The sequence below is a fragment of the Oncorhynchus keta genome, chromosome 35, assembly GCF_023373465.1.
Source record: "Oncorhynchus keta strain PuntledgeMale-10-30-2019 chromosome 35, Oket_V2, whole genome shotgun sequence".
Classification (NCBI taxonomy): Eukaryota; Metazoa; Chordata; class Actinopteri; order Salmoniformes; family Salmonidae; genus Oncorhynchus; species Oncorhynchus keta.
The window spans coordinates 29,302,592-29,330,196 of record NC_068455.1 but is presented as its reverse complement, the minus strand read 5'-3'; the positions used below and the strand labels follow the sequence as shown (position 1 = coordinate 29,330,196).

At 43.2% G+C, this 27,605-nt stretch overlaps 2 protein-coding genes across 2 annotated transcripts in view; both read right to left on the bottom strand.

The window, feature by feature from the left end:
* The window catches only part of LOC118368273 (kinectin-like), a 32,997-nt gene extending 22,012 nt beyond the window's left edge, over positions 1 to 10,985 (bottom strand). Inside the window, 1 exon segment of the mRNA XM_052495669.1 lies at positions 10,817 to 10,985. The gene's annotated coding sequence lies outside the window, so the exon portion shown is untranslated.
* Positions 10,986 to 11,088: 103 nt separating this feature from the next.
* On the bottom strand, positions 11,089 to 20,217 carry msh4 (mutS homolog 4). Its single transcript, XM_052495668.1, has 21 exons — positions 19,771 to 20,217; positions 17,543 to 17,679; positions 17,125 to 17,288; positions 16,865 to 17,031; positions 16,597 to 16,707; positions 16,393 to 16,508; positions 16,116 to 16,289; positions 15,255 to 15,427; positions 15,061 to 15,128; positions 14,876 to 14,950; positions 14,729 to 14,793; positions 14,461 to 14,630; positions 14,165 to 14,301; positions 13,821 to 13,924; positions 13,449 to 13,573; positions 12,592 to 12,792; positions 12,354 to 12,472; positions 12,132 to 12,260; positions 11,784 to 11,958; positions 11,606 to 11,694; positions 11,089 to 11,468 (listed from the first exon to the last, which is right to left on the bottom strand). Exons 1-21 carry the CDS (start codon positions 20,215 to 20,217, stop codon positions 11,271 to 11,273), a joined length of 3,144 nt encoding a protein of 1,047 aa, XP_052351628.1. The 3' UTR covers positions 11,089 to 11,270.
* Positions 20,218 to 27,605: the final 7,388 nt, after the last annotated feature.

Genomic DNA, 27,605 nt, shown 5'->3' with positions numbered 1-27,605 from the left:
GGCTTGTAGGCCTGTTGTAAGGCAGGTCCTCACCAGACATCACCGGCAATAATGTCGCCTGTGGGCCCAAACCCACCGTTGCTGGACCAGAAAGGTCTGGTAAAAAGTGCTCTTCACTGACGAGTCACCGGTTTGTCTCACCAGGGGTGATGGTCGGATTAACGTTTATCGTTGAAGGAATGAGCGTTATACCAAGGCCTATACTCTGGAGCAGGATCGATTTGGAGGTGGAGGGTCCGTCATGGTCTGGGGCGGTGTGTCACTGCATCCTCGGACTGAGCTTGTTGTCATTGCAGGCAATCTCAACGCTGTGCGTTACAGGGAAGACATCCTCCTCCCTCATGTGGTACCCTTCCTGCAGGCTCATCCTGACAGGACCCCCCAGCATGACAATGCCACCAGCCATACTGCTCGTTCTGTGCGTGATTTCCTGCAAGACAGGAATGTCAGTGTTCTGCCATGGCCAGTGAAGAGCCCGGATCTCAATCCCATTGAGCATGTCTGGGACGTGTTGGGTCGGAGGGTGAGGGCTAGGGCCATTCCCCCCAAGAAATGTCTGGGAACGTGCAGGTGCCTTGTTGGAAGAGTTGGGTAACATCTCACAGCAAGAACTGGCAAATCTGGTGCAGTCCGTGAAGAGGAGATGCACTGCAGTACTTAATGCAGCTAGATACTGACTTATTTTTTATTTTGAACCCCCCTTTGTTCAGGGACACACTATTCCATTTCTGTCAGTCACATGTCTGTGGAACTTGTTCAGTTTGTCTCAGTTGTTGAATCTTATGTTCATACAAATATTTACACGTTAAATTTGATGAAAATAAATGCAGTTGACAGTGAGAGGACATTTCTTTTTCTGCTGAGTTTGTGTTGCCACACTAGGGTCATGAACTACCCAGAAAGCATATTTTGAAATTGTATTTTTCAAAGACGAAATACAATCAAATACCATTATACCATCATTTATTCATTTTTTATATTGTGATATAATATTTTGGCACCTAGCAAGAGGCTGTTTTGTAGCACACGTGATGGCAGAGTTTGCAAAACAAAATACCCACTGAATTGATGGAAATAATCATAATATCATACTGCCAGGTATTCAAAGGCTACTTTGTGTCAGTATTGTTAACTTGCTTGGTAGTGCCCTTTGCTTAGTGGTGTTGCAGACTCTGAGGCCTTTCAGAACAGGTGTATATATAAACTGAGATCATGTGACAGATCATGTGACACTTAAATCCTGCCCCCTACACTCAAGAAGTTTCGTTTTTGGCAAAAAAAAAAACACCCATTTGAAATGGCCTATTTCTCAGGCCCAGAAACTAGAATATGCATATAATTGTCAGATTAGGATAGAAAACACTAAAAAGTTTCCAAAACTGTCAAAATATTGTCTGTGCATGTTCATTACATGAAATCCAAATAAAAATCTATTTAAAATTACAGGTTGTAATGCAACAACTCCCGAGATTGGGCTGGTGTAACGATGTGATGTGAAATGGCTAGCTAGTTAGCGGGGTGCGTGCTAATAGCGTTTCAAACGTCACTCGCTCTGAGACTTGGAGTAGTTGCCCCCCTTACTCTGCATGGGTAACGCAGCTTCGTGGGTGGCTTTTGTCGTTGTGTTCCTGGTTTGAGCGAGCAGAGGTACAGAAGCTATACTATTACACTGGCAATACTAAAGTGCCTATAAGAACATCCAATAGTCAAAAGTTATATGAAATACAAATGGTATAGAGAGAAATAGTCCTATAATAACAACCTAAAACTTCTTACCTGGGTATATTGAAGACTCATGTTAAAAGGAACCACCAGCTTTCATATGTTCTGAGCAAGGAACTTACAAGTTAGCTTTCTTACATGGCATATATTGAACTTTTACTTTCTTCTCCAACACTTTGTTTTTACATTATTTAAACCAAATTGAACATGTTTCATTATTTATTTGAGGCTAAATTGATTTTATTGATGTATTATATTAAGTTTAATTAAGTGTTCATTCAGTATTGTTGTAATTGTCATTATTACAAATACATATTTTTTTTAAGTCAGATTAATCGGTATCTGCTTTTTTTGTCCTCCAATAATTGGTATCGGCGTTGAAAAATCATAATCGGTCGACCCTCTAGTTGAGACTGGTGTTTTGCGGTTACTATTTAAATGAAGACGGCAGTTTGAGGATTTGTGAGGCGTCGGTTTCTCAAACTAGACACCCTAATGCACTTGTCCTCTTGCTCAGTTGAGCACTGGGGCCTCCCACTCTTTCTATTCTGGTTAGGGACAGTCTACCCTGTTCTGTGAAGGGAGTAGTACGAGATCTTCCGTTTATTGGCAATTTCTCACATGGAATAGCCTTAATTTCTCAGAACAAGAATAGACTGATGAGTTTCAAAAGTAAGTTTTGTTTCAGGCCATTTTGAGCTTGTAATCAAACCCACAAATGCTGACGCTCCAAATACTCAACTAGTCTAAAGAAGGCCAGTTTTATTGCTTCTTTAATCAGAACAGTTTTCAGCTGTGCTTACATAAATTTCAAAAGGGTTTTCTAATGATCAGTTAGCCTTTTAAGATGATAAACTTGGATTAGCTAACAACATTCCATTGGAACATAGCAGTGATGGTTGCTGATAATTGGCCTCTGTACACCTATGTAGATATCCAATTAAAAAACTGCTGTTTCCAACTACAATAGTCCTTTACAACATTAACAATGTCTGCACTGCATTTCTGATCAATTTGATGCATTTTTATTTATTTTAAAATCACATTTCTTACAAAAACAAGGTCATTTCTATGTGACCCCAAACTTTGAACAGTAGTGTGTGTGTGTGTATATATTAGATATATTTTAAATAACAGTTCCCAAATGTGGCTAGTGAATTAAGCATGATTATGTCTTAACTTCTTACGGATCATTGGGACGCTAGTGTCTCACCTCGACAACATCCGGTGAAATTGCAGGGCGCAAAATTCAAATGACAGAAATCGTAATATTAAAAACATTAATGAAAATACAATTGTCATACATCATTTAAAAGCGTAACTTCTTGTTAATCCAGCCGCGTTGTCAGATTTCAAAAAGGCTTTACGGCGAAAGCACACGATGCGATTATCCGAGGACAGCGCCCGCACACAAAAGCATTACAAGTTTTCCAACCAAGCAGAGGCGTCGCGAAAGACAGAAATAGCGATAAAATAAATCACTTACCTCTGAAGATCATCTGGTTGCAATCACAAGGGTCCCAGCTACATAACAAATGGTCCTTTTGTTCGATAAAGTCCTTCTTTATATCCCCAAGAAATCAGTTTCATTGGCACGCTCGAATTTGATAACCCACCGGTTTCCCTTGTTCAAAATGCATAAAAACTTCTTCCAAACATATCAAACAACATTCCTAATCAATCCTCAGGTACCCTAATATGTAAATAAACGATCAAATTTAAGACTGAGAATACCGGAGACCATTACCGGAGATAAATAACCGAAGTACGCGCACTCACCGGAACACGCATCAAACACTACAGCCAAAATGGGAGCCACTTACTAAAACTACAAATTCTAGCTCATTTTTTAAAAAATGAGCCTGAAACTCTTTCTAAAAACTGTTGACATCTAGTGGAAGCCCTAAGAACTGCAATCTGGGAGGTCTTCCTTTTATGCTCCCATTGACAGCCATAGTAATCAAGGGTGAGCTGAAATAAAACTAAATCTGGATGGATTGTCCTCTGTTATAGTCAGACATTATTTTAACAGTTTGAAACTTTAGAGTGTTTTCTATCCAATACTACCAATTATATGCATATCCTAGCTTCTGGGCCTAAGTAACAGGCAATTTACTTTGGGCACCTCATTCATCCAAATTTCTGAATACTGCTCCCTAGCCCGAAGAAGTGAAGAATGTCTCTATTCAGCTGGCGCCTAGCCGAGAACCGAAAGAGTGTGCTTGCACACTCCCTTAAAAAGACTGTAGCTTGGAAAATGAGAAAACAGCCGTTTGTCCATTTAGAGGCGCCGTAGCCAGTCCGAATTAAATCGGAGAACTCAAAAAATAAAAAATTGGTCATTAATTGACGTTTTTGCTTTGAAGATATTTTGCTTTGAAGACAAATATACTCTGGCTACAACCTTCAGCTTGCTTCTAGAAAAAAAAGTGTTGCCCGAACAGTCAAAAAAAAAAGAAAAAAGAAAAACTTAAGGAAGTCCATAACTACATAATATATGCACAAACTCTTCCAAACTGTTTTGGCTGGGAAGCATGCAGATAGATGCCTTTACCCGCCAATGACTAAATCCAACCCTGTTTGTCGTGAACGGCATTGAGGTACCACATAGTGCGGGCAGCATTTTAGCCATATACGTTTGTGCTAGCTGTCTAGTCTGTTTTATAAATGTGCAACATTGAGCATAAAAATACATTTATATAAGGAATTGGCATCTCGTTTTCATTCTGAGAAATAAGGCCAGTTGATTTTAACATCTAAACAAGTTATGGTGTTCAAACAGTTGGAGATGGACAGGAGGGTGTATTCATAATAATTCATAGTTCTACCTTGTTAGCAAGCGTATAGATCCAAGTTGGACTTGAAATATAAAAAAGATTAGCTGGCTACTCACTAGCAGGTGTGCTTGAGATGGTTTATGAGACCTGTTTATATTATTTTCTTTAACGCCTGCTGTAATACATTTGGTCATTATTCGTGAATGTGCATTACGCATGGTTCTGGTTGAATTTGTAACAAAAAAGGGAATTTTCATAGACGGACTTGGAAGCCAGATCAGCAATTTTCACACAAAAAAAATTGTTTATCAAATAAATGTGGGTTGAAGGCTTATATTCAGCTTAGGTATAAATTTAGCAAGCTCCGAATTCATTAGATCATTCACGACTGTTTGAAATGCAGTGTCTTGACCTTAAAATTGTGCAACAATGCATATTTACAGAAAAGACGTTGAGCGAGAGAGAACTATTATGAATCGCCCATAGGATTTAAAAATAATAATAATAATAATAACAATAATAATAACAACAATAATTAAAAATCAGCTTTTTAGGCCATGTAGCCCAGCCTTAATACTACACAACAAGAATGAGGAAGTGATTTGCTGTTTTGGGGCAAGTTTCTCCAAAACAAGTGAAACCACAAAAAAAGAAAAAAGGTGTCTGGACCCTTCTATACCATTTACATTTAAATGCATTTTTTCTGCCAGTCTCAATCCGAAAAATCTGTAACAGAATGACTGCAATTGAAGAAATCATAGTAGTCACAAGCCACAGTTGGGTCACCTGCTACTTACTGTCCTCCCTTCATGTTCAGCTAAACGCCTTTTTTTCTGTCTGGTGGTCAACGCAAGTGTGAAAATTCTCTTTCTTTCTATTTATTTTAATTTTATTTTACCCCTTTTTCATGGTATCCAATAGTTTTTTAGTAGCTACTATTTTGTCTCATTGCTACAACTCCCGTACGGGCTCGGGAGAAACGAAGGTTGAAAGTCATGCGTCGTCCGATACACAACCCAACCAAGCCCACTGCTTCTTAACACAGCGCGCATCCAACCCAGCCGCACCAATGTGTCGAAGGAAATACCGTGCACCTGGCAACCTTGTTTAGCATGCACTGCGCCCGCCCCGCCACAGGCGTCGCTGGTACGCGATGAGACAAGGATATCCCTGCCGGCCAAGCCCTCCCTAACCCGGACGACGCTAGGCCAATTGTGCGTCACCCCACGGACCTCCCGGTTGCGGCAGAGCCTGGGCGCGAACAAAGGGTCTCTGGTGGCACAGCTGGCGCTGCAGTACAGCACCCGCCACCCCGGAGGCCCTGAAATTCTCTTTCTTTAAACCAGCATCCTCACCCACTGAACACCGGACATTCATAGATGTTGAAAAGTAGTTGAAATTTGTTAAGTCCGCCCTGGCCTTTATTTCAATGTCCACAGATGTAGATTTTTGGTCTGAACCAATAATAGTTCATGTTTCACAAGTTCGGACAGCATAGTACTGTGTCCAGAAGAGCAGTGGTTCTAGGACACTTGGGGGTACTTGGCCTATCCACAAGGGGTACTTGAGAAGACTTGAGAGACCATAAGCTTACTGGTAAAATGCACACGAGTGGGCTTTCTGGGCAGAGAACAATTCAGTTGGTGGTAACAGTAACTGAAAAAGGTTGAGAACCATTGCAGTAGAGCACACTAAAGTAATGTACAGTGTAATATACTGTCTTGACTATACTCTACTGCACTGTACTCTATTGAGCTGTCCAAACAGGCATATATGATTGAATAAATGGTGTTTTTGTTCAAATAGCCTGGGTGTCAAATAATACCCAAATATGCAAAGGAGGATATTGCATATTGTACCTATTCAGGACACATCATCATAAAGAGAACAACATTCATATCCATAATTACACATTTCTGTGTAGTACAGATAAGGGACCCATTGTCATTCTGTTACAGGGTGTTGATCCACTCAACTTACTGTAGTCGAATAACCAAAATAGATGTATTTTCTACCCCAAGGTGTCAAGTCACAGCTGACACCCCATTCTTTCTGCAGACATCTTTGAATCTTAATTTGGAGTAGATATTTAACAGAGCTTTTGGAAAACTTGGTCACAAACAGTCAGATTTTATCATTCTGTTACCAAACTCCACATCAGCATTGTTCCAAGTGTTTTTGGAAAATGTTCAGTCTAAATTCCATGAATTTGCCCATATTCAAACCCCATAATGGTTAATGTGCCAGTTTCTAGTTGATCAGAAGAGCAAATATTGGCACAAGGTTTTTTGCCACATCTCTTTGTTGAATAAGATTTGCTTATCTGTTGAGTAAAATGAGCTTATTGGATACCTCATTTGAAAGTACTTAATCCATATTGGACATGATACCAGCAGTAAAAGGAACTAGAGGCTTTCAAGGCTAACAATATGAACCAAAGTTGCTCAGTAACAAGAGATGGGAGTAAAAGGGCATGATTGTCCTATGCCCAATGTATTCAAAATGTGAATTCTTCCATTGAGTACAAGGTCACACAGACACACAAAAAAAACATAATATATATAGGTACAAAAGCCAACACTGATTAGCAAGGGGCTGGGCCACAAACCCTTTCAGGGCCAAACTGGAGCAGCCAACGTAACATTTACTTCACCAGGAAACACCCTAGGCGGGACAACTGGAGCTGTGAAAGTAAACACCTCTTAAGCAGAAAAGAACACTAAGGCAGTGTGGACAGGATGGGTGGGGTAAATCGCATCATGCTTGCCTGCTTGCTTTCAGCCCTAGCTATGCTTTAGACTGGAGGGTGAAAAAGTTTCCCAGTACAACAGGAGCCATGTCCCAGCATGGAAATGAGCCCGGAAGACAAAGCCCTCTCGGGCCATTTGCTCTCCGGAATCCAGCCACTGGCTAGCTGGAGCTCCTGTTTTAGCATGGGCAGACATGGCAGCCTCTGTGTCAGGAACCCTTTATAAACTATCAGTCGTCAAGGAGAGAAAACAGAACATGACAAACCAGCCTTTAAGGGCACACTACACCTGACCTGTATCTGTAATATGTGTCAGTAATACCATGTTCAGAAATAACAGCAGTAAACTTGTTTTTAGTCTGCTAATGTTTCAGTAGGATATATTCTTGAACAGGCCAAAACATGCACAATTTAAGTCTTGCAAATAAACCCAACAGAGATACTGAGAGGAAGACATTGATAAGAACCAGCCATTACATCCCTCAGTATCCAGGTTACGCCATGAGGCTTACTGCAGCGCCTCTCTGAAGCCAGAGGCTGATAAGGTATCTCAGCAGTCAGCCCTGTGGGTGCCAACAAATAGAACCACCACCCCTTCAAGCCATATCTGGAATAAGATTCACAAGAGAAGGCTGCCATTCACACACACAGTCCTAACTGACCAATCACTACTGGGGTGTATTAATTACACCGAATTTGTTTCTTAAATGGTGGCAAACAGGGAAGAACCAAACTAAATTTGTCAAATAGAAACGCTTGTTTTAGTTGCAAAACTTCTTTGGACTAATAATTACAGCCCTAAAGTAAGGAAAAGGACCAGGGGTCTGGACGTATATCGCCTACTGCAAAAATACCTCATATGGCTGCAACATAAGGACAGCATTTACCAAATGTCACGCAATACAGATTTTGTAGATGGCCCCTGTCAACACAAGTCGCTGGGTAATGAATAAGAGCACTTGGGGGATTTTATCCAGTTCAAATGTTAGACATGACAAGCAGAGATCATCTTCAAAATACTGGAGTAGCCTAGCTAGTTAAACACAAACCTCAAGGATCACTCATTCTTCACAACAGCTGCAGATGGTGGGAGAGAAATGCACACTGATGTGAGGCTCACAACAATCATTGTATTAGACAATTAGAGATCACATGATAAACCTTAAACTTTTAGGTGCAGATGACTGGGACAATTCAAAACAGTCACCCCTCCACCCATTAAAACAGTGTAATGATGTGAATATAACCAGCTCGCTAATAAAACTATTCTACAGGTAAAGTAGTAATTTCCTTTACCCACAAAACTGCCTACAATGGGTGTTTTAGGCCATGCTTAATATGAGAACAGGCTCTGTTCTAAGCAAAACTCCCCTAGCTGGTATTGCATAAGGCCTAGCCCCTAGGTTAATCAGTTCTGTTTCAAGGTGATGAAATGTTCAGTCTCTGCTAGCATGCCTTCCTGTCCTTGCACGTAAGTTTGCAAGCAGCACTTGTGGTTAGATATTGTTCTGCTATTATCTTACTAACCATAATGTATTATCTATACTGAACAAAAACAAATACAACAATTAAATATTTTACTGAAAAACAGTTCATAAGAAATAAGTCAGCTTAAATAACTTAATTAGACCCTTTAACTATGGATTTCATTTGACTGGGAATACAGATATGCAAAAAAGGTAGGAGCATGGATGATTAAACCAGTTAGTATCTGGTGTGACCACCATTTGCCTCATGCAGCGCGGCATCTTCGCATAGAGTTGATCAGCCGGTTGATTGTGACCTGTGGAGTGTTGTCCAAACTCCTCTTCAATAGCTGTGCGAAGTTGCTGGATATTGGCAGGAACATGCTGTCGCACACGTTGATCCGGTGCGTCCCAAACATGCTCAATGGGTGACATGTCTGGTGAATATGCAGGTCATGGAAGAACTGGGACATTTTCAGCTTCCATGCGACGTGGGGCCGTGCATTATCATGCTGAAACATGAATGGGCCTCAGGATCACTTCACGGTATCGCTGTGCATTCAAATTGCCATTGATAAAATGCAATTGTGTTTGTCTGTAGCTTTTGTCTGCCCATACTCCCACCATGGGATACTCGGTTCACAGCATTGACATTAGCAAACCGCTCACCCACACGATGCCATACATGTGGTCTGTGTTTATGAGGCTGGTTGGAGAGCTTATGGTAGAGAAATTAACATTAAGTTCCCAGGCAACAGCGCTGGTGGACATTCCTGCAGTCAGAATGCCAGTTGCCCACGCCCTCAAAACATGAAATGTGTGAAAAAAACTGCATATTTTAGAGTGGCCTTTTGTCCCCAACACAAGGTGCATCTTTATGTAATGCATGTATCACTAGCCACTTTAAACTATGCCACTTTTATGTTTACATACCCTACATTACTCATCTCATGTGTACTCGATACCATCTACTGCATCTTGCCTATGCCGTTCTGTACCATCACTCATTCATATCTTTATGTGCATATTCTTCATCCCTTTACACTTGTGTGTATAAGGTAGCAGTTGTGGAATTGTTAGGTTAGATTACTCGTTGGTTACTACTGCATTGTCGGAACTAGAAGCACAAGCATTTCGCTACACTCGCATTAACATTGCTAACCATGTGTGTGACAAATACAACTTAATTTGTAGTGAGCATGCCATTTAATCACCTTGATATGCCACACCTGTCTGGTGGATCACATCTTGGCAAAGAAGAAACGCAAATTAATTTTAGCACATTTGAGAGAAAGAAGCTTTTTGTGCGTTTGGAACATTTCTGGGTTATTTTGTTTCAACTCATGAAACAAAGAACCAAAACTTTGCATGTTGCGTTTAGATATTTGTTCAGTGTAACTTGCTAGCAACGTACATCAATGGTGGACACGATACTGACGGGAGGGCTTTGGTAAGGCCTTGCTTTGGATACCAACTGGTTAGTTACAAAGCCGTACTGTCATTATTTGACTAGGGGCGCACATGTTTGTGGGTAACGTTAATAATGAATAGTTAACCACTCCGGCTTTTCCAATGAAGCCTACCTTACTTTAGCCACAAACGAAGTACGCCATCTTTTTGGGTCAAGGCGTTCAGCTAGCTAGGTAGTTTGCTGTCCAAGGTAAGCTAGCTAGCCAGCCAGCAATAAATGAAGTGAATAACGTTACGTTAGTCAGTTCCATCTGTGTCAACGTGCTACAAATCATGACACTTGCGGGAAAACTTGTCTGGTCAGTGAGTGACATCTCGATACGCACGGACATAGGTTTTATATTATAAAACAGGTGTAATGCTTTAAACAAAATCATTTGTAGTTTACAAATAACGTTCCCAAAACTGCTACTAACCCAGGAGTACAGCACCTGAGAAGCCGATCCCAACAAAAAGGCCTCGCCTAGTCACCCAGCCCTGTCCTGAAATCTGACCCGCTCTTGCGTCCCGATTTTCAGGCAGTGCGTTGGGGCTAGTGCCAGGCCCAGATTACTGTTTCATCTAAGCACAGCCTTGCGTGACTAGCTCGTTTTAAAATAATAATCATGTATGAGAAAATGCAATGTACATACCCTGAGGTGTTTTAGTGCCGCAGTTTCCTAAATGTTGAAATTAAATGGAGAGTTCCCCAGAGCAGCTCAACTCAACGCTGCCTGTGTATCTTGTTTCGCGGGGGCGGGTCGATGTGTCTCAGCACACAGCGTAAAATTCAACTAAGAGGACTGGAGATGAGGATATAGGAAAGGCAGGGCCTTCTTCTCTGATAGGGGTTTTGAAGCAACGTGGGTGTTTAAAATGTGGGCCCCTCCCTTGCCCCGCTCCATGTTAATAATAGACACTTGGAAAACATAAATGTTTTATTTAAATATTACAGATTAACATTGAGAAAACAAATACTACATATCTAACAACGTCATTGAATTTCATTATAGAAGATATAGTCAAACAGCATCACTCATAAGTCCACAAGCTCCCTTAAAATTCCTCTCTCCTCCCCACCCTTTGACATCCCTTTCCCCATCCGACTCATTCTTCCTCTGTCTCCATGGACACAGGCTCTCCTATGACCTGCAGCTCTGCTTCATAGTGTCTCTTCAGGCCCTTCAGATAGATGCGTAGGCTGTCAGGGTCCAGCCTGGAGTTCCTGGCTGTCTGCAGGAGCCGAGTGGCCAGGTGGTACACTGCTCTCTGCCGTTGCATTTCCGGATCACTGTGGTGCTTGGCCTGAGTTAGGGTTGGAGGAAGACGACAGGTTGACGGACCATCAGGGACTACAGAGAATAAGATGATGGATAGTAAGTTAGATCTAAATAATGATACTGGAAAGCATACCAAAAGCATGGCCTACTGGAAAAGCATACCAAGAGCTGTTGGCTGACTTTAGAGCTAATCGCCTTTGCTTCTTGGATTATGGTTGAAGGCAGTGCAGTCATCTCCGCAGCCCTCAGACCTGAACGTTGAACATTACAGTACACCTTATACAATTAAGGTGAATGATTGAGCTTGGACAATGTTAAGTGTCTGATTGTATTTCCTTACCGTAGTTTCTTTCCTCAGAGCTTCCACGGCTCAGCAGGAAGGTATAGATGACACGCTCTGTACCCGTGTCACCAGTGCGGGTGTGCTGAACCTCCATGTGCTGGTTTTCCACATTGGGGTACAATGTCTCCAACTCACATAGTTCCAGGAAGTGTGTGGCGAACAGCGTGAACGCCTGGGACCAGCAGGTAAACAGCTGAGCACACATTTATCTTATGATAGATTGTGAACTGAGCAGGAAGTCAAAGAAAAGAAAGGCCTCAATGATTCGTACACAAAAATACAATTAATCACATATTGTTTCAGACAGGAGAGAGGCACTGTGCTGGTTGGCCACACCGTACCTACCCTGAGGCTAAGGAGGAATTCGCAGACAGAGTGACAGATGCCGACACCCTCCTCAGCACTAGTACCACGCCCAAGCTCGTCTATGATAATGAGAGACCTATCACTCACATTATGGATTAAATATGAGACCTTGGGAGTACAAAGAAATTAATCAGAATTACTTTGCGGTATTTCGAAAATACATACAAACCACTGAGTGGCAAATATCTATGGGAAATGTACCTCCTTCATTTCCACCATAAAGGTTGAGGAGTTAGTCTCAAAGTCGTCATCCACCCCGATTCTGGTGAAAATCTGGTCAGCAATGCGGAAGGAGGCATACTCAGCAGGGACAAAGGAGCCTAGATCAGATTCATTATATAAGTAGCCTGTGAGTAAGCCTGTTGAATGGTTACAACACTGAAAATTAAGTTAATTATATAACTACATTCAATTTTAAATTAATTTAGTAGTTTCCCACCTATCTGAGCCATGATCTGGCACAGCGCCACCTGTTTGAGGTAGGTGGACTTGCCGCTCATGTTGGGCCCAGTGATGATGACAAAGTTGCTGCCCTCAGAGATGTAGCTGTTGTTGGACACGGGCTGCTGGCCAACGATGCGCTCCAGAATGGGGTGACGACCCTGCTTGATGGCCAGTGTGTCTGTAAACTCAGGACGCACTGCAGGCACAGAGAAGGAAAACAACTTTAGGAAGAACACAATACAAATTCATAATCACATGGTTAGTAAATAAATGTTTTACTCAGTGTTGAATTGCTGTGGATGACATTCAGTTGGGTTTGTTATTTTATGAGAAAATTCAAAACACTTCTAGCATGCAGTCGAAACAGACATCTACAGTAGTTGTGTCATGCAGAAAGATTGGTCTGGTCAAATACAGTAATGGTTTCTTGACCAGGGTAATCTGAGAGTGAGATGACAGGCAGAGAAGGCCGACAGTCAGCACGTGTCCCTCCAGAGATCTTGTTTCAGACAGCTGTGGGCCATTGGTCACCACCCACATGGTTATGGGAGCTGCTGCCCAGACAACTTAAGCTAGCAGGGCAACCAATGTTAAATAGAGAGCAGATCACAGCAGCCTCTTCGTCACTTATAGAAGAGAACAGGGTGCTGCTGCTGACACACTATTTACTCATGCTGCTATGAGAGATGGATGAGTGGGTGGGTTTCTTCAGATACTGTCTAGACTCAGAGCGAGGTCAAACCACTCCAGGGATAGCTTGAATCTGACTGAATTTGAGCAACACATATTTTTTGCAGATATGTAGGCAGGAAATGAATAATTGATTACATTTAACTTTCCTGCTTGATTTACCATAGTCTGAGATGGTGCATGCATTGGCTAGTGACAGCAGCATGTCTAGCATGGACACAGCATCGGACAGTTTGTAAAGACAGTGGATATGCTCATGAACTGTATTCAGCAGCTGACACACCACCCTGGAAAGAGATAGGTGGAAACAGGACAAAATTATCTACAATGCCAAACGCAATAGCCCCATCTACTGGGTAAACAATATTAAGTCAATCCAACTTCCCTCAAATACATTTTATGACACGTGATCATAACAGAAATAAAGGGTAGGTTTGACAGACAGATCAAAGCAAAGAATACATATTTTATGTACACATTATACACTGAAAATGTAGCCTGATAATTGTGAGACTGAAGCTGCTCTTTACTCACACATAGGACATGTGAAATATTTCCCTCAGGGCCTCATCACAGCGATCATTCATCTTCATCAGGTCTGCTGTGGTGAAGCTGTAGTTGTTCTTGTGCTTCGTCACCTGAGGAAAGTGTGAATAAAAACACAGCAATAATATGAAAATGTTGGAGAATTCCTGAACAAGTTTTAGTGTAATATAGAGCCAAAGCAATTGACAGGTACAACAATTTTAAACCATGAACATGAAGCTATATGACACTTTGTAATGGGTTCTCACTTAAAGCTCTGTATAATACCCCATTCACCATTGCCACAGTCCAGCATTGTCAGGTACAGAGGTGTTCATCAAATAAGTTATTACCTTGATGAAGTCAGCTGGGAGTTCCCCATCAGGTAAAGCTACCCCCTCCAGTTTCATCTGGATGAAGAAGCCTCGAGCTGTGCTGAAGCTGGTGCGTATCGGCAAGCCATACTTCTCCCCCACCTGGTCAACCAGCCCTGTGCATCAACATGGGTCATTATGTAATTCCCACCAGGAAAGATTGACTGTAGGCTACACATAACACATCAAAGTGTTTGAAATCAATTAGGCATAATCCGATAAGTGATTATACATTTGCATATCCCTTTAAGACATCATAACCATCTAGTGAACACCTGCAATGTCATCCACAATCTCAGTGTAGGCTCGCCGGGCAATGTCCAGGAACTCGTTGATGTTGGGGCGCACAGCGTAGCACTTCTGTGTGCGCATGTTGAGGCTCCCCTTCATGTAGCTGGTGTCATCATTAATCACTGACTTGATCTGCTCCAGGATCATGTCAAACCTGAGAACATAACAGGATCAATGGAGGCAATGTGCCTGAGAGGTGTTCTATCGAGAGGCTTGTTAACGGAAAATCCAATCCCTTTAGTGATTATGTACCTGTTGTCCTCCAGTGAGCTGCTGTAAGCCTTCAGCAGAGCAGTGTTACAGTTCTTCAGCACCATCTGTTTACACAATACTGGTAATAAAAAGGCACATGGTACAACAGTAATGATTTTGAATATTATAAGGACACCGAGCACTTACCCTCAGTGGTGGTACCAACTCCAGAGTATGCTTCAGCTGAATCACATGTGTAATCTTTGACTCTGCAACTTGAACCTTCATTGAGAAGAAAATGGACAGATTCTAACATTCCTCTCACTGTTCCATCATTATGGCTCTGACAACTCTAATCTTCAGGAAACCATTTTTAAAAAATCTATATGTACCGTTTCCTGCTTGGGGATCTGGACAAGAACAGAGAGCAGTTGGTCTATATCCAGAAAATGTCCAATGGCTGCAGTCACAGTAGAAATGAGCAAAGGAAATACACAAGTTCACACTAATCTGTACAGAACTGTCAATCAATATTGAAAACCTATCACTGTAATATAAGGTAATGCAGTTAGTAGCTGTTACTAACCATTCTTTAAGCCAAAGAAGAGCTCCTCATCCTGTAACAGCTCTTGAATGGTGTCTAGACGTATGTTTATGGTATCGACATCCAGCAAGGGCTCTAGAATGTTAGAGCGCAGCCTCCTTCCCCCACCAGGGGTTTTGGTGTAGTTCAGAACCCCTAACAGGGTATGTTCACTCCTGCACACACACACACTAGACGTCACATACTCTCTTGATGTATTGTTTCCTAGGAACGCGAAGCGAGGCGGCCATCTCAGTCGGAAGTATATATAGCCACTTTAAACAATGCTACCTTATATAATGTTACTTACCCTACATTATTCATCTCATATGCATACGTATATACTGTACTCTACATCATCGACTGCATCCTTATGTAATACATGTATCACTAGCCACTTTAACTATGCCACTCTGTTTACTTTGTCTACATACTCATCTCATATGTATATACTGTACTCTATATCATCTACTGCATCCTTATGTAATACATGTATCACTAGCCACTTTAACTATGCCACTCTGTTTACTTTGTCTACATACTCATCTCATATGTATATACTGTACTCGATACCATCTACTGTATGCTGCTCTGTACCATCACTCATTCATATATCCTTATGTACATATTCCTTATCCCCTTACACTGTGTATAAGACAGTAGTTTTGGAATTGTTAGTTAGATTACTTGTTGGTTATCACTGCATTGTCGGAACTAGAAGCACAAGCATTTCGCTACACTCGCATTAACATCTGCTAACCATGTGTATGTGACAAATAAAATTTGATTTGATTTGATGTATTGACCATGTTTGAAATACTGATAAGTGAGACAGTTTCACATCCTTCTGCCAAGCCACCATACCTGTGGTCCCTGTTGTTGACAACCAGCTCCAGGTTAGTGGCAGACGCTGAGTCGATCATGGCAGTATGCTCACTCCCTTTGAAGCTTACTTTCAGTGACTTTGGTGCATAAATGGAGTTCTGAATGAACTCAAAGTATTTCAGTAAAGCAGCCGCAGCTGCCAGGCAATAGTATCTGGGGATAAACACTGCAGTTTACTGGACGGGTTATTCTGCCTGATTGATTATTATGAAGTGACAGACTATTATTGTTGTGCTCTCTGAGCCCAGTGACATACTTAGCTTGCACCTCCATAATAACAGTGCTGTACTCTGGTGCAGACAGTTGCTGGATGTATTCCAGCCCTTTTCTCTCATTGAAGTACTTTCTCTGGATTGCAGTGAAAGCTACTGACTGAAACATAAAGAAGGTTAGGCAACAAATAACACATAAGACAAAAGTCTCACTTCAGCAGTATAGACAGACCACCTTGACTCAGCACCTGAAAGTTTTCTGTGATTAGGCTGTATAGCTTGGTCCCTTTGCCTTTCTCACTGGCAGTGTCTGGCATCAGTATCTCGAGTGGCACCAGGATGTGAAGCTTGGTGATAACCTGGTAGTGGATCAGAGACCAGTTTAACGCTCATTTAGTACATTGAGATAACCATGCACTTAGCTAGGCTGCATGGAGATGGATTTGCCTGTCTCTCCCTGTTCTGAGATACTGAAGACAGTAAACCAATTCAGCCTGTTTGTTTATTATGGTCTACCTTGGCATAGGTCCCAGTGTCTGCAAACTGATAGAGGACCAGCTCTGGGCATTTCAGGTTGATACTGGCCATGCCAATCTCCCCCCTGGCCAATCCACGCCCTTCTACCACCGCCACAATCACAGAGGCAGCAGTGGTCGATGTCACAGAGGAGCAGCTAGTGGTCACTGCAGGGATGGAGAGAGTGGAATAATTAAACTCTCAAACTGAGACAGCCCAGTGAAAAACAACTCAGTTGCGTGTGTCTTTATGGCTTTTACCAGAGGGTTCAGTCTGTGGCGTCCCTGCAGGGTGTATGCCTAGAGCCCCAGCTAAGCCTGGGGTCCTCCCAAGTCTGGGGGTCCCCCCCATGAGTCTGGGGGTCCCACAGAATGAGGAGCCACTGGATGGTGGGACAGATGAACTTGTCCTTCCCCCTCTGAAGCTGTGAATCACTTGACCAGAGTCAAAGAAAGAGGCCATCAACTTGTAGACTACAACTCAATCTAAATAAGCCTGCCTGGCTAAGTGCTTTGTAGCCTAGATAATAAAACATATGAACATGTGTATAAGCCTTATTTAGAGAATTTGGCAGTCCTTAACTTTGCCAACATGATTTCCATTTCATCAGAATCGTTAGCTTTGCTATCTAGCATGCTTGTTTACATAGCTAACGTTAAATAATGTCTGCAGACCTACCTCTTGTGAGCTGCCCTGCAGATGTTGATCCACGACCGAGTGACACAGGCCCACTTTGTCCGCCTCGATGATCCAAAGGTGACAGCACCGAGCTTCTTCCGGAGTCCGTGGTGTTGCCAGGTGTCAACTCCTCTGTGCTACTTCGAAGCATTTAAAGAGTTTTGATGGTGGTTCGGGACAGAAATTTAGAGAAATTATAATAAATGTAGGACACGCCACAGTTTGTTAACCTCAAGGAAGCGCTCGTGTATAACTTTCCCGCCACGTCAGGTGAATGGGCGCGAGTCAGCTAACTTATTCGGCGCACGAGCGTAATACCAGGCACAGTTCACACACACACACTAAACTGCATTTGTAATTGTAAAGCAAACATTAATGGTGCTTCCACAACTGGGATCTTGGGGAAAAAACCTAGGTCAAATCATCTTGCCATTGATACTCAGGTCGGAAAGTCGGGAGTTCCCCGTTCATGCCTGTTCAAAATATTTTCCCCAGTCGGAACTAGTTTATTTCCGAAATTCCAGCTGTATTAAACGCACTGAAGTCGGAGAAGACCGAGTTCCCAGTTGATATGAACGCAGCAGTAGACCAGCCCCGGCTGCTATATCACATTGGTATTTATGGGAGAGCCACCCCCTTAAATAGACCGGAACAGACTATTTTTTCCTAATGGTAAACGGCCTGAGGTACCTATCTTCATTTATCCACCATCTTCGGTAGCATTTCGCCAGGTGGGTTGTGCTACACGTCTAGGTGGGCGTAGATTAAGTGGCGAAGAGTTCACAACACCAGAGAACAAGATATCGGAACAAACAGAACAATATACATATTTTGTAAGAGATGTTGAGAAAACGACGGATATAAAGCAGTGTTTTAAAGGATGGACCCCAACATTATGTGACTGCGTTTAGAGGGTAGAGCACTAATATTGGAAGACCTCATCTAAAAATTATTTCTATTATATACAGTACATTCAGAAAGTATTCAGATCCCTTGACTTTTTCCACATATTGTTACGTTAGAGCCTTGTTCTAAAATATTTTTTCTCCTCTCATAATCTACACAAAATAATCCCTAATTAAAAAGCAAAACAATTTTTTTGTATTATAAAATATAAACGGATAACATATTTACAAAAGTATTCAGACCCCTTACTCAGGACTTTGTTGAAGCACCTTTGGCAGTGATTACAGCCTCGAGTCTTCTAGGGTATGATGCTACAAATCAAATCAAAGTTAATTTGTCACGTGCGCCGAATGCTTACTTACGGGCTCTAACAAACATTGGAAAAAAGACAGTGGAAAATAACAGTAGCTAGGCTATATACAGGCACTGGTTAGTCGGGCTGATTGAGGTAGTATGTCATACGATCGTCATATGAAGGAGTGGACCAAAACGCAGCGTGGTAAGTGTTCATGATCAATTTAATACTCAAAACACTCAAACAAAATAACAAAGAGGGATAACCAAAACAGTCCTGTCAGGTGCAGACACTATACAGAAAACAACTACCCACAAAACCCAAACAAAAAAGGACAACTTATATATGATCCCCAATCAGACCAAGATAGACAGCTGCCTGTGATTGGGAACCACACCAACATAGAATTAAATAAACTAGAATGCCTAGTCATACCCTTCCCTAACCAAAATAGAGAATAAAAACCTCTCTATGGCCAGGGCGTGACAGTACCCCCCCCAAAAGGTGCGGACTCCGGCCGCAAAACCTGACTCTAAAGGGGAGGGTCCGGGTGGGCGTAGACCCCAATCCACCCGCAGATCCCTCCACTTTGGTGGTGGCCCTGGTGCATGGACCTTCACTGGAGGAACTGGGCCGCAGATCATCGCCGGAGGAACCAGACCATCGATCATCGCTGCAGGCTCCGGACTGTCGCTGCAGGCTCCGGACTGCGGACCGTCGCTGCAGGCTCTGGGCTGGGGACCATCACTGCAGGCTCCGTGCCATGGATCATCCCTGGAGGCTTTGTGCCATGGATCATCACTGGAGGCTTTGTGCCATGGATCATCACTGGAGGCTTTGTGCCATGGATCATCACTGGAGGCTTTGTGCCATGGATCATCACTGGAGGCTTTGTGCCATGGATCATCACTGGAGGCTTTGTGCCATGGATCATCACTGGAGGCTTTGTGCCATGGATCATCACTGGAGGCTTCGGGCCATGGATCATCACTGGAGGCTTCCTACGTGGAGCCGGAACAGGTCTCACCGGACTGAGGAGACGTACTGGCAGCCTAGTGAGTGGAGCTGCCACAACACGTCCTGGCTGGATACCCACTCTAGCTCGGTGAGTGTGGAGGGCTGGCACAGGACGCACTGGGCTGTCGGCGCACTGGAGGCAAAGTGCGTAGAGCCAGCGCAGGACACACTGGACCGTGGAGGCGCACCGGAGGCCTGGAGCGTAGAGCTGGCATAACTCATCCTGGCTGGATACCTGGTAAGTGCAGGGAGCTGGAACAGGCCGCACTGGGCTTTGCTGGTGAACTGGGGACATCATGCGTAGAGCTGGCGCAGGATAACCTGGGCCAAAGAGACGCAATGGAGGCCAGGAACGCTGAGCCGACACAATCCGTCCTGGCTGAATGCCCACTCTAGCACGGCCACTGCGGGGAGCTTGCAAAGAGCGCACCTGGCTGTCGATGCGCACTGAAGGCATGGTGCTCAGAACCGGATAGCACGGTGCTTGACTGGTCACTCGCTCCCCACGGTAAGCAAGAGGAGTTGGCTCAGGTCTGAACCCTGACTCTGCCACTCTCCCCGTGTGCCCCCACCCAAAAAAAATATATTTTGGGGCTGCCTCTCGTGCTTGCCTCGTTGCCGTGACTCCTGGTATCGCCGCCGTTCCTCCCTTGCTGATTCCGCCTGTTTCTATGGCAGGGTCTTGTCCCCTGCCATAACCTCCTCCCATGACCATGAGTCCTCCACTCACTCTTCTCCCGGGTCCAGGATCCCTATTCCTGCTGGCCATGCTGCTTGTTCCTTTGGTGGTGGGTAGTTCTGTAGCGATTGTCGTATGAAGGAGTGGACCAAAACGCAGCGTGGTAAGTGTTCATGATCAATTTAATACTCAAAGCACTCGAACAAAATAACAAAGAGGGAAAACCGAAACAGTCCTGTCAGGTGCAGACACTAAAGAGAAAACAACTACCCACAAAACCCAAATGAAAAAGGACAACTTATTTATGATCCCCAATCAGAGACAACGATAGACAGCTGCCTCTGATTGGGAACCACACCAACATAGAAATAAAGAAACTAGAATTCCCACCCTAATTATTCATTATATGTTACATAATGTCACGCCCTGGCCATAGAGAGGTTTTTATTCTCTATTTTGGTTAGGCCAGGGCGTGACATTATGTAACATATAATGAATAATTAGACAAACGTCACTATTCGAAATGATTAGATTATGTAACATGTATAATGAATTAGAATGATAAACTTCAGTCTAATAAGGTTTGGTCGAGACAAGTAAAAACGTGTGTGTGTGTGACTAAGAAAATACAGAGAACAATTAAACTGTGTATGACCTGACCTGGTTAGAACTCTGAGAAACTTACGACGGGACAGGGAGTCCTGTCAAGGTTCCTCTAATCCCGGAAGGAGGGAACTGCCACCTTGGAAGTGATAAACGAGTGGTGAGAACTATGAGGAAAGATACATCCCACCTACTGTTTGTGTGTATGTATGTGCGTGTATTAGGTAGGGAGGGAGTGAGTTATTAAATGGCATGTCTTTGTATTATGGACTTTAGAACGTTCTCGTGAATAAACTGTACGGACCTTTTGCATAAACAGAGTCTTTGCCTAATTATTATTAAACCCAGGGTCTTACAAACCTCGGGGATTGGTCAAAGCTTAAATAAGTGTTAGTTATTATCATTAGGATTGAAAATTCCCAATGATAATTCTGCCAGTTGGTCAGCACATGCCCGGAGCACACGTCCTGGTACTCCGTCTGGCCCCGCAGCCTTGTGAATGTTGACCTGTTTAAAAGTCTTACTCACGTCGGCTACGGAGAGTGTGATCACACAGTTGTCCGGAACAGCTGATGCTCCCATGCATGCCTCAGTGTTGCTTGCCTCGAAGCGAGCATAGAAGTTATTTAGCTCATCTGGTAGGCTCGTGTCATTGGGCAGCTTGCGGCTGTGCTTCCCTTTGTAGTCTGTAATAGTTTGCAAGCCCTGCCACATAAGACGAGTGTCGGAGCCGGTGTAGTATGATTCAATCTTAGCCATGTATTGACGCTTTGCCTGTTTGATGGTTTGTCGGAGGGCATAGCAGGATTTCTTATAAGCTTCCGGGTTAGAGTCCCACACCTTGAAAGCGGCAGCTCTACCCTTTTGCTCAGTGCGAATGTTGTCTGTAATCCATGGCTTCTGGTTGGGGTATGTACGTACAGTCACTTTGGGGATGACGTCCTCGATGCACTTATTGATAAAGCCAGTAACTGATGTGGTGTACTCCTCAATGCCATCAGAAGAATCCCGGAACATGTTTCAGTCTGTGATAGCAAAACAGTCCTGTAGTTTAGCATCTCCTTCACCTGACCTCTTTTTTTATAGAACGAGTCACTGGTGCATCCTGTTTTAATTTTTGCTTGTAAGCAGGAATCAGGAGGATAGAATTGTGGTCGGATTTACCAAATGGAGGGCGAGGGAGAGCTTTGTACGCATCTCTGTGTGTGGAGTACAGGTGATCTAGAATTGTTTTTCCTCTGGTTGCTCTTCTTTGCCATAAGATACGGTTGCAGAAACATTACGTACAAAATAAGTTACAAATAACACAAAAAACCCCACATAATAGCACAATTGGTTGGGCACCCGTAAAACTGCTGCCATTACTTCCGGCACCATTTTAACCACTACAAGCTAGGCACACCTGTATTTGGGGAGTTTCTCCCACTATTCTCTGCAGATCCCCTCAAGCTCTGTCAGATTGTATGGGGAGCGTTGCTGCACAGGTATTTTCAGGTCTCTCCAGAGATGTTTTATCAGGTTAAAGTCCAGGCTTTGGCTGGGCCACTCAAGGATATTCAAGACTTGTCCTGAAGCCCCTCCTGCGTTGTCTTAGCTGTATCCTTAGTGTCGTTGTCCTGTTGGAATGTGAACCTTTGCTCCAGACTGAGGTCCAGAGTGCTCGTAGGTGTGCAGCAACGCTCCCCATCCAACCTGACAGAGCTTAAGAGGATCTGCAGAGAAGAATGCCAAGCTTGTAGCATCATACCCTAGAAGACTCAAGGCTGTATTCGCTGCCAAAGGTGCTTCAACAAAGTACTGAGTAAACAGTGTTTCTTCACTTTCTGTGAGTTTCCTCACAGTCCCCACTGTTCCGTAAGGTGTATTTATTTTTATTATATCTGATTCTACTGCTTGCATCAGTTACCTGATGTGGAATAGAGTTCCATGTAGCCATGGCTCTATGTCGTATTGGGCACCTACCATAGTCTGTTCTGGACTTGGGGATTGTGAAGAGACCTTTGGTGGCATATCTTGTGGGGTATGCATGGGTGTCCGAGCTGCGTGTTAGTAGTTTAAACCTACACCTCTGTGCATTCAGCATGTCAACACTTCTTACAAAAACAAGTAGTGATGAAGTCAATCTTGCCTCCACTTTGAACCATTTGAGATTTACATGCATATTATTCATGTTATTAAAGGGCTCCTGAGTGGTGCAGTGGTCTAAGGCACTGAATCTCAGTGCTAGAGGTGTCACTACAATCCCTGGTTGGATCCCTGGCTGTATCACAACCAGCTGTGATCGGGAGTCCCATAGGACGGTGCACAATTGGCCCAGCGTCGTCCAGGTTAGGGGAGGGTTTGGCCGGGGTAGGCCAACATTGTAAAATAAGAATTTGTTCTTAGCTGACTTGTCTAGCTAAATAATAAAAATAATGTTAGCTCTGTGTACACTTAAGGGCCAGCCGTGCTGCCCTGTTCTGAGCCTTTTGTCATTTTCCGAGGGCCCTCTTTGTGGCACCTGACCACAAGACTGAACAATAGTCCAGGTGTGACAAAACTAGGGCCTGTAGGACCTGCCTTGTTGATAGTGTTGTTAAAAAGACAAGTCTTGTCTCCATCTTAGCTACTGTGTTTTTACATTGACAGTTTACAATCCTGAGTTACTCCAAGCAGTTTACTTCCCTCAACTTGCTCAATTTCCACATTATTTATTACAAGATTTAGGGGTTTAGTGAATGATTTATCACGAAAACAGTGCTTTTCATTTTTGAAATATTTAGGACTAACTTATTCCTTGCCACCCGTTCTGAAACTAACTGCAGCTCTTTGTTTAAGTGTTGCAGCGATTTCACTTGCTGACATGTATGGTTTTGAGTCATCCATATACATAGACACACTGGCTTTACTCATAGCTAGTGTCATGTCATTAGAAAAGATTGAAAAAAGCAAGTGGCCTAGACAGCTGCCTTGGGGAATTCCTGATTATACCTGGATTATGTTGGAGAGGCTTCCATTAAAGAACACCCTCTGTGTTCTGTTAGACAGGATACTCTTTAGCCACAATATAGCAGGGGGTGTAAAGCCATAACAGATATGTTTTCCATCAGCAGACTATGATTGATAATGTCAAAAGCCACACTGAAGTCTAACAAAACAGCTCCCACAATATTTTGAATCATCAGTCTTTTCTGTAAGTGCTGTGCTTGTTGAATGTCCTTACGTATAAGTGTGCTGAAAGTCTGTTGTCAATTTGTTTACAGTAAAATAGCATTGTATCTGGTCAAACACAATGGTGTATAGCAGCTTTCCACAATAATGGGCTTTAAGTATGGCAGATGAACCTATATTACGTCAACAGTGTTTAACATGCAATCCTCTCTAAGCTTTACAGGAATGTGGTTCTAAATACAAACAGCAACAACTCCACCATTGGCTTTTCTGTTGATGTTCTAACCATGTATTGCTACCACTATATCATCAAAGGTAATATCTAAGTGAGTTTCAGAGATGGTCAGAATATGAATGTCATGGCGCAGTGGTTAAGGGCGCTGTACTGCAGCGCCAGCTGTGCCATCAGCGTCCCTGGGTTAGCGCCCAGGCTCTGTCGTAACCGGCTGAGACCGGGAGGTCCGTGGGGCGACGCACAATTGGCCTAGCGTCGCCCGGGTTAGGGAGGGCTTGGTCGGTAGGGGTGTCCTTGTCTCATCGCGCACCAGCGACTCCTGTGGCGGGCTGGGCGCAGTGTGCGCTAGCCAAGGGGCGCATTGGTGCGGCTGGCTTCCGGGTTGGATGCGCACTGTGTTAAGAAGCAGGTTGGGTTGTGTATCGGAGGACGCATGACATTCAACCTTCGTCTCTCCCGAGCCCGTACGGGAGTTGTAGCGATGAGACAAGATAGTAGCTACTACAACAATTGGATACCACAAAATTGGGGAGAAAAAGGGGTAAAAAAAAAAAGAATATGAATGTCATGTCTAACTTGCAATTGTTTATTGACCTTGTTTCTTAAGCTACATATGTTAATGTGGGCTATTTTTAGCACTTTTCTGCAATGCTTGATTGTTTTCATTGCTTTACTGGGAAGCTTAGCAGTAGACATGCTCATTTTATTTATGTTAGTGCATGGTGACCTGCACACAGTGGACTTCCTACTAGGGCACACCGCCTCAGTGCAAACAGTATCTCTGGTTCATAGGCACATGATTGCTGTGTTCAATAGCTGTAGGATTAGCAGAGGCATTTAGGACAGTTAGAGGGACATAAATTAGGTTACTTAAGTTGTGTCTTCCAACACACCTGGAGTAATGTACATTTGCTGAAGCATTATTACAACTCAGCAACATAATGGTAGGGATTAACTGAGCTGGGCTTGTGTCATTGTCTCAACGCAGCCTAATAATGCTGTGGAAGGATCCTGGAACCCAAATGATTTGGGTGGATCCCATTCTCCTTATAAAACAAGCTTTGTTTCCAAAAGCTATCAGAATTGTCAATAGATGTTACACCCACAGAGCTGCAATAGTCACGTAGCCAGTTATGGAGGTCTAAAAGTCTGCTGAAATGTTCAGTGCTATGATTTAGGGAGGGTACAGGGCCAGAAATTATGGGGCGTTTGTTGGTGTCAAGCAAAGACCCAATCAGTTCTTTAAAATCCATATTCAGCTTTTCTGAGCTACCCTTCATAATGTCATTGAATCCAACATTAACTATGATAGACTCAATTAGATTATGCAGATTTAAAATGTTTGGGAGCAGCTTATTGATGTCCTGTAAGTTTTTGCTCTAGAGACTGAGACATTTCTCACCATTAAACTACCCAATACATTTGCTGGAAAAGGAGATGGAAAGATCCGCCCATTCCTACTTCACACAATTTGTGGAAGCTTTCTCGGGCCCACAAGAAGCAGGATAGCGTATGCCCGCAGCTCCCAGCGAGAGGTCCAGACCTCCCACAGCAGGCAGTGCCCTGTCAGATCCAGAGAGAGGGAAAGGAGTCAGACTCGACTATGAAGCCGCTGCTGGAGTCAGCGTATTTGGAGTCATGACAGACACAGGCAGTACCAGCGATGAAGGGACAGGTAGATCAGGCACCAGGGCGGCAAAGCTGTTCCTCATGTCAATCTGCTCTGGACCTCTCGCAGACACTCCAGTCCGCTTAGCAGAATGCCGCTGCCTTCGGTTTCCACGACTTGTGACCAGCACTGATTGGAAGAATCCTCTTGCTGTTCTTTGTCTACTCCACTACAAGATGGAGGAGGAGAAGCAGATTGAGACGACTTCCTTGGCAGGCAAGTTCCAGGGAACACAGGCCATTCGGATAAGGCCAGGTGACAGATGACAGATACATCCATCAAGCCCAAATGGCATCCAGCCATAGGAGTTGGCATTTTCCCCATAAATTCACAAATAATGTAAATTGGCTGATTACTAGATTCCATGCAAACAGATACCTGGGGAACAGACCCGGTGGATGGGAATGGTTCTACCCATGTCCTCTCCTGTGACCTGCTTCTATAATTAGCACCCATTGCCTCTGTCGTATGTCACAAACAGATGGGTCCACTAAACTAACACATGAGACCTGGGATGATTTTTATAGAAATGACCACAGCCACCTCCATTCCTGAGCACTAGGGGGCAATAGTTGCTCACAATGGAAAAGGGTGACAAGAGGTGCTGCTAGATATGAACATGCAATGGTATCATTACCTAATTCTAAATTTAGTGTTAATGTTGGTTCAGAGGTTACATATAAGAAGCTAAAGTAGACATTCACCACAATTAATACAAATGAGCCATCATATAATTTACCATTTAATTTAGCTTTTGAGCAATTATACAAGTGGCATGTTCTATGTCTTTGTTATTCTATACTATACTATATTTCAGTGATCATGCCCCACCAAGTACATCCAGCATAAAACCATCTTTCCTAAATGACCTCCATGCAGAGGGAATTCCTCACCAAGCCACAGATTAGTAGGAAGATTATAGCTCTTTTTCAAGCATAAACCATGAAGCACGCCCCAAACTCCCACAGGTATACATTGGCCCCCAGGCAGCCTTTCATACTGATCTCTGTTTACACAGTGGGTCTGTAGTGTAGTGGGAAGGTTTGCCTCCAATGCCCTCTCTTCAGCTATATGGAGAGACTCAATATAATGTACAAATAGAGGTGGGTGGGGTTCAAACACCATGTTAAATACTTGCTAATAAATGACTTATATGAATCAAATTTAGCAGATGAATTATTGTTGATTAGGGAGTTTACCCTGGTAGTAATCAAACTCTACCAGTCATTGTCTGGGTCCAGTCAAGTGTTCCACTTGGCAATGATTCTAAAGAGGATTGAGAAAAACCTACTATCCTAAAACCTGCTTAAAGGACCATCTGTTATGTATACTATTCACTCCCCTGAGTTTGGGCTTGTGTTCCAAAGTTTAAAGTTTGACCTTTGTATTTATTTACAAAAACTTCTAATTTCAAATTCATTGGAATGTGAATTCAAACAGATTTGCTTTAATCTAAAGGAAATCGGACAAAAGGGTCAGACAAAGAATAATTAGCTCCACATAATCCAA